This window comes from Cibotium barometz, chromosome 10 (genome assembly GCF_041138505.1).
Source record: "Cibotium barometz isolate CiBa-2024 chromosome 10, ASM4113850v1, whole genome shotgun sequence".
In the NCBI taxonomy this organism is placed as follows: domain Eukaryota; kingdom Viridiplantae; phylum Streptophyta; class Polypodiopsida; order Cyatheales; family Cibotiaceae; genus Cibotium; species Cibotium barometz.
Window position 1 is genome coordinate 34,475,418 of NC_141055.1, and position 8,121 is coordinate 34,483,538.

General features: G+C 35.6%; 1 protein-coding gene across 1 annotated transcript; it reads left to right on the plus strand.

Moving 5' to 3' along the window:
- Positions 1 to 6,199: 6,199 nt before the first annotated feature.
- LOC147634826 (histone H3.3-like) lies at positions 6,200 to 7,891 on the plus strand (the record flags this gene model as incomplete). Its single annotated transcript, XM_086803305.1, has 4 exons — positions 6,200 to 6,343; positions 6,841 to 6,917; positions 7,081 to 7,171; positions 7,597 to 7,891. Coding segments are annotated over 4 exons (483 nt in total), but the record flags the coding sequence as incomplete, so codon positions are not given.
- Between the last annotated feature and the right edge of the window lie 230 nt (positions 7,892 to 8,121).

An 8,121-nucleotide genomic window follows, 5' to 3' on the forward strand; every position in this document is an offset into this window, starting at 1 on the left:
TTACTCTAACGTAGTCAAGACCATTACTGATGAAATTGATCCGACTGCACCTATAAAGATACTCGGTCAGATCAAGGAAGAAACTTGCACTTGGATCATTGGGATCAATGCTTTTTTTCCCATCAAGAGGCACAGCCGTTGATTCCTATTCATAGAACAATTACTATCCGGGATTTACTTTATCTATCATAATAACAGAAATTGAGTCTCGATTTACGGATCCATCAATCAGCCTACTAACCCCATCCAGTCCCATGGGTTAGCCAACCGCCCAACAACTATAGTGAAAGGATCCAACTAGGAATTTGGTTAAGTTTTGTCCCGAGTACCAGGGAAAAGAGTTCGTAGGTCCCCTAGCCGGAAGTTTCATGCAAACATAAAACTAGTCACACCACCGATATGAAATTGCCTTTTTCTCAGCATCAACTAACTTAAAAACAATCCTTTAATGAAACCATTATGTCACTGATGACAATCCTCCAATTCTCTAGTTGAATCCATATTTCCAATCATTCATTCATCGGTGTACTTATGGCATCATTGGCAACCAGAACGCTCACCACCTGTTCACTCAGGGGCCTTTTCGATAGTTTCTAGCTCATAGTAACCGGCAATATATTCACATAATAAAATGGAATCTCTGTGGAAGATCAGCAAGATCAACCCACAGATCCATATAAAAGAGCCATGGACTCATCCGTTGAGGACCAGCAAAGTCAATCAACCAGATCCATGCCCGATTTCAGAAAACAACTCTTACTCCTTGTTCCAATATCTTCCACGACGCACGTGTGGGTATCTTCGGCGACCCAGAGCCCGAGCACCGTATGGTCAGCACCCTCTAGGATCCTTCGCAGGTGACCTAGCGCTTCACTCATCATAGGCCGCTTCCTTGGTCCCTCATCCACCGTACCGGAAGCTCACTATTTAAATCGTACCGAGGCTGGTCAAGACCTTGGTCGAGACCTTGCTATGCGAGACGTCCTCCATTGACTCTCCGTCAGTAGCCGTTGCAACTTTATCAGTTAGGTCTCCATGACCTTAATCCATAAATACGGTCAAAATGCTTCCCCAATATTCTTGACATAAAACAATCATTTACAAACAGTCACAAAATACAGTTTCTGTATCGAACTCTCGTCTTTCCACATTATCCTCCTCATTCCACATTACTTATTCCACATTCCATTCATATGTACTCATTCTCATCCATTCACTCATATCGACGACACATTATTTCCCATACACATTCACAATCATTATTCTACATACACATCCATGCATACATCCATTTTCACATCCTCATTCATACATCCACATCCACATACTTACATCCACATCCGTATCTACATCCATACATCCACATCCACATCCACATTCACATCCATACATCCACATCCACATCCACATTCACATTCATACATACACATCCACATCCGCATTCACATTCATACATACACATCCACATTCATGCATCCACATCCGTATCTACATCCATACATCCACATCCACATCTACATTCACATTCACATCCATACATCCACATCTACATGCATACATCCATTTTCACATTCTCATTCATACATCCACATCCACATACATATATACACATCCGTATCTACATCCGTACATCTACATCCACATCCACATTCTCATTCATACATACATATCTACATGCATACATCCACATCCACATTCATACATCCACACTTCCATTTCCACATCCACACATCCACATTCACATTCATACATCCATTTTCACATTCCCATTTATATAACCACATACACCTTCACTTCAATTCTTTTACATCACATCCATTCTCGCCTTATCACAACCCATATACACTTTATCCCATCACATACACTTCTTACCTCATCCCATACACATCTTATCACATCTTAACTCATCTTATCACATCCTAACTCATCTCATATGCATCTTATCACATCTTATCACATCTCATACACCTCTTATCACATCCTATTACATCTCATACACATCTTATCACATCCTATCACATCTCATATGCATCTTATCACATCTTATCACATCTCATACACCTCTTATCACATCCTATCACTTCAATTATCTATTTACAGAATACAAGAGAATTCTTATATTTGATATAAGATTTCTCTACACATTTATTTATGCATAAATTCCATTTAAGGAGACTAACACTTTCGAAATAAAAATCAATCTTTTATGCATCTTCCTATGAATGAATTCATTTTAAATGAAAATGACACTTTTAAATTAAAATTCAATCTTTTATGCATCTTCCTATGCATAAACTCAATTTAGATGAGAATTAACACTTTTGAATTACAAATCCATCTTTTATGCATCTTCCTATGCATAAATTCAATTTGGATGAGAATAACACTTTTGAATTGAAATTCCATTCTTTTATGCATCTTCCTATGCATAAATTCAATTTAGATGAGAATGACACTTTGAATTAAGAATCAATCTTTTATACATCTTCTTATGCATTAATTCAATTTGATAGGAATTACAATTTTAGAATAAAAGAATTTCTCTTATGCATCTAAGTAATGCATAAAATCCATTTATGATGAAAATCACACTTTTAGTATAAAAAGAAAATCTTTTATGCATACCTCTATGAAGTCAATATTAGAAAATTTGGAAAAAATCTCATATTTTGGGAATAAAAGATTTTATTTATATTGTTTTGGATATATCTCAAGCATATCAACTCCAAATTTGTCGGAGGTTGCAGATTTGGATTTCAAGGTCTTTCTAACGATACGTTACATGAGGGGGTTTTGACAAAATTTTAACCAAGTTCACCATGATCCCATTTTTTGAATGGGAATGGGAATTTTTCCAAATTATCCAATATGGTGTTTATGCATGAAATCCAAATATGATAAAAGTAACACTTTCACAATAAAATAATCAACTTTTATGCATACCTCTATGCATGAAATTCAAATATGATAAAAGTAACACTTTTATAATAAAATAATCAACTTTTATGCATACCTCTATGCATGAAATCCAAATATGATAAAAGTAACACTTTTATAATAAAATAATCAACTTTTATGCATACCTCTATGCATGAAATCCAAATATGATAAAAGTCACACTTTTATAATAAAATAATCAACTTTTATGCATACCTCTATGCATGAAATCCAAATATGATAAAAGTCACACTTTTATAATAAAATAATCAACTTTTATGCATACCTCTATGCATGAAATCCAAATATGATAAAAGTAACACTTTTATAATAAATTAATCAACTTTTATGTATACCTCTATGCATGAAATTCAAATATGATAAAAGTCACACTTTTATAATAAAATAATCATCTTTATGCATACCTCTATGCATGATTTTCGAATATGATAAAAGTAACACTTTTGATATAAAAATTTATCCATTATGCATACTTCTATGCATGAAAATAAAAATGATAAAAGTAACACTTTTGATATAAAAATTTATCCTTTATGCATACTTCTAGGCATGAAAATAAAAATGATAAAAGTAACATTTTTGATATAAAAATTTATCCTTTATGCATACTTCTATGCATGAAAATAAAAATGATAAAAGTAACACTTTTGATATAAAAATTTATCTTTATGCATACTTCTATGCATGAAAATAAAAATGATAAAAGTAACACTTTTATATAAAAATTTATCCTTTATGCATATAATCAAAATGCATCTTCTATGCATGAAAATCATACTTTAGAATATAGAAACCATAAGGATTACTCTTTTTAAATAATAAAAGATGAATTTTTTTTCACTAATTTCTAAAAATTTTGCCATAACCTCCTTTGTATGGCTGACCATTTTATAATATCACTCATAGTTTCTTACTAATAAACCTTGTAGATAGTCAACTCTTCATCTTATGTGAGTATTTACTCATTTTTGGGTATCTTCTTTTACAAAATTGGATTTATCTCCTCCCCACACATGGATTGATCTTATTGGCTCATAGGAACCTTAATTGGACCATAATCCAAAAATTTCTGAAAATCTAGACCCTTAGGCTAAGGTTCTTCATACACATTTCCAATTAATTCCAATTGCACATTGGAAAGTTCTTTTTGAATTTCTATTTCAGGAAAACTTATTTTAATAAGATGAGATAATTTTCTATCCAAAAATATTAAAAATCTGAATATTCTCTCTCTAGAATATTTTCTCTCTCTAGGTTAAAACAGTTAGAAACAAGATCTTTTATATTTCTGAAGAGGGGATTGATTACAGGGGAAGATGCTGTACATTTTGAGAGGCTAGGGAGGAATCTTACATTGTGAGACCAAGTGATGATAGCTACCCAATATGGTTGGGTGTTGCATTGTTTGATGTAGGCATGGAGTTCTAGTCCAATTGTTATAAACAAGTCAAAGTGCAATATTCCCTGTTGTTGTGAGAGGAGGATGTAGTGATGCAATGAGGTATAAAGGTCGTTGGGACAAGTATTGGTGGTGTAATAGAAGTGAGCTGCCTCAATGGGATCATATAGATTCACATTTATGGAGCTTGTACACCTTTAAAGCCACCAAAAAATAAGCAAAAGATCAAGATTTCAATGGTAGCATGGACGTTAAAAAATAAGTGAGAAGGCACAAATGAATGCTAAAATAGAATAACCTTAGTCTAGAGAAATGATGTAGATATTTCTCGTCTTTTTTGTAACTAGGGAGATCAAATTTAGAATGTTTTAGAGATTACATTAATCACGATTATGATCTTAATCTTGTACTAACTAAGATGGATCCAAAAGATAGTGCTCATCTTTTCTGTAACTAGAGAGATAAAATTTAGAATGTTTTAGACCTTACATTAATCATGATTACTATCTTAATCTCATAATAACCAAGATGGTCCCAAAACTTATGCATTATTCGAGTCAAAATTCATGAATGGTTTCTTATCTTGTTTGCATCACCTTTGTGGCTTGAAATGCTACTTAGTAAATGATTAAGCTCATGACTAATCCTTTTAGATTAACATTTGGATCCCAAAATCGAGGGATTGTCCAAAGTTTCATAATATGGTGTTACAAGGAACCCTAGACCTTGGACGAGTTCCAAAAAGAATTTATAGGTGTCAACTTACATGGACATTTTACTAACGTGGAAGGATCTCGTTTTAAACCTTGATTGAGGTCATGGTGAACTTGAACCTCGTATGCATGCTGAGTGTCTCTTTCTTATTTATTTAAAACATTGATTGAGGTCAAGCTGCCCGTTGCCTGTGTGAGGCTATGAGGTAATCCTTTATATTTGTTATGTCCCACTTAGGCCAAAGAGGTACAAAACAGGGCACCCTTAGCTTGTAACCACCCCATAATACTAGGAATGGCATGTCCACATTTGCACGACTATATCTTTTTTAAGCATCCTCGAGCAATTTTTTACCTCATGAGGTTAAACATAGATTTTGAAAATTGTTTGGTTGTATTAGGTGCCCCTTGTGAAAGGGTGGAAGCCTAGGTGCAACTCAATGGTAGTGGATGAAAAGGATGGAGCACATTTCCATGAAGCATAGAGTGGGTGTAACATAATGTCACCATTTACAAAGTCAACATATGCGAGGGTTTAGGCACTTGTCACACGAACACCCAGTTTCACCAACCTTTTTAGTTAGCACCCATAAAGAAGGGTAAGAACTCCCCACCCAATTCTCATGGACGAGTAGTCTCATCCATCTTCCACAAAAACCTTCCTTAGCTCATACAAAGTTTTGTTTGGAATTTTCATCTAAGAGGGCCATCCCACTACCATGATAACTTGGCCTTCCTAATTGTTAAGGAGCTTGGCCAAGTGTTCCCAACACTGCTAAAATCGGAATAGTTGGGGTAAAAAAAAAAATCTACATAGTTGGGGTTTTTCTTATAAAATTTGAGACATTGCAAAGGCAAGGTGACATGAGCTAGGAATTGTGGGGAATGCAAAGCTTTAGGTACATGAGCTAGGAATCGTGGGGAAGGCAAAGTATCATAGGAAAGCTCTTTACAAACAAAAACCTTCAGATTTTAAGATTTTCTTTTATAAATATTTTCACACAATTTTTAGATGAAGGTTTTTCACTTTTTTGGAAAATATATATTTTTTTCGAACAGTCCGAAAAGGGGACCCCTGCAAGTTGGAACATGAAGCGTAAAGAGTCCGCGTTTCTTCGGGACACTATAAAATACGCCCGCGGTGTCAGTTAACATCCCGTTCTTCTCCATTCTTGCTTCGATATCAACCAAGGACGCAGCCATGGCGCGTACCAAGCAGACTGCTCGCAAGTCCACCGGCGGCAAGGCCCCCCGCAAGCAGCTGGCCACCAAGGTGATCAATTAAATCTGCTTCAGAACTATGCAGAATAATCACGGCTTCCCATTTGAACGCAAGAAATGCAGAGAATGTCTATATTGTGTGTGTGTGCATGTGCGTGCGTGCGTAGAGAATACACAAACGTTTTTACGCAAGCAATGCAGAGAATGTCTATATTGTGTGTGTGCGCGGATGTGCGTGCGTGCGTGCGTGTGTAGAGAATACACAGACGTTTTTAAGCAAGCAATGCAGAGAATGTCTATACTGTGTGTGCGCGCATGTGCGTGCGTGTGTGTAGAGAATACACAGACGTTTTTACGCAAGCAATGCAGAGAATGTCTATATTGTGTGTGTGCATGTGCGTGCGTGTGTAGAGAATACACAGACGTTTATATTGTGTGTGTGTGTGTGTGTGTGTGTGTGTGTATAGAGAATACACAGACGTTTCTACGCACAGCACTTGCTTACATTTTATGGTAACGTCGTGGACTGTGTACTGCTACTTCTAACAGGCCGCTAGGAAATCGGCTCCCACCGCTGGCGGTGTAAAAAAACCTCATCGCTTTCGCCCCGGAACCGTAGCACTCCGGTATCTTTTAAATCAAACAGGATGATCATGATCATGTTATGCCGTAGCAGCTGCCTGTTGATTAGAAACGAATCTTAAGAGTTTACCTTTTTCCTCAAGAAGTTTTGAATAATTAATGATTAATGAATAATCTTAGCTGATCGTGTTGACATGTGTTGCGTAGCGAAATTCGAAAGTACCAGAAGAGCACGGAGCTCTTGCTCCGAAAGCTACCCTTCCAGAGGCTAGTTAGAGAAATCGCTCAGGACTACAAGGCATGTACCTATTTTATTACACATGCATATTTTATAACACAAATATTGAAATTATATATATACACACACACACACATGTAGATGCACGTGCACATGTACACACACCCATGATACATGCATTTGTGTGCGGTGTATCAAACACATACACATAGTGTCATGTATATAGATATGTGTGTGTGTCTCTATATTATATGTATGTAGTATATATGTATATTGTCCATTGATAACTATGTGACAATGTTGCTTTCCATGTATGTAGATTGATCTATGCTTTCAAACTCACACTATGCTTGCTCTTCATGAAGTGTATTAAACACATACACATAGTGTATATGTATATGGATGTGTGTGGGTGTCTGTATCATATGTAGTATGTATGTATATTGTCCATTGATAACTATGTGGCAATGTTGCTTTCCATGTAGACTGATCTACGCTTTCAAACTCATGCCGTGCTTGCTCTTCAAGAAGCTTCGGAAGCATACCTAGTCTCACTTTTCGAGGATACAAACCTCTGCGCTATCCATGCGAAACGTGTCACCATCATGCCCAAAGACATGCAGCTTGCAAGACGTATTAGGGGAGAGAGATCTTGAACTTCTCATCTCCAAATTTCCATCTATTCTCAATAATGTAGATTTGTTTTATTAACTATGCTCCTTTTTTATTAACTATATTTCTTTTCTTTTTAAGATTAAAATACTGTATGATTTGGTTAGGTTATGAAGCATCCATTACAATAGTTCAAAACAATTCTCAAAAATACACTTGATATTAAGTTAATTTCTAACTAGAGAATAAGATTTGAAGAAGATTTCAGGCTAATTTATACAAAGTAAATTCAAGACTCATTCATTAGAGAGTCAGGAAAAGAAAAAACACAATAACCAAAAGAGTTCAACAACTCATATGGACATTAATATGACCCATTGTCCTTAGAAATCTTTAGT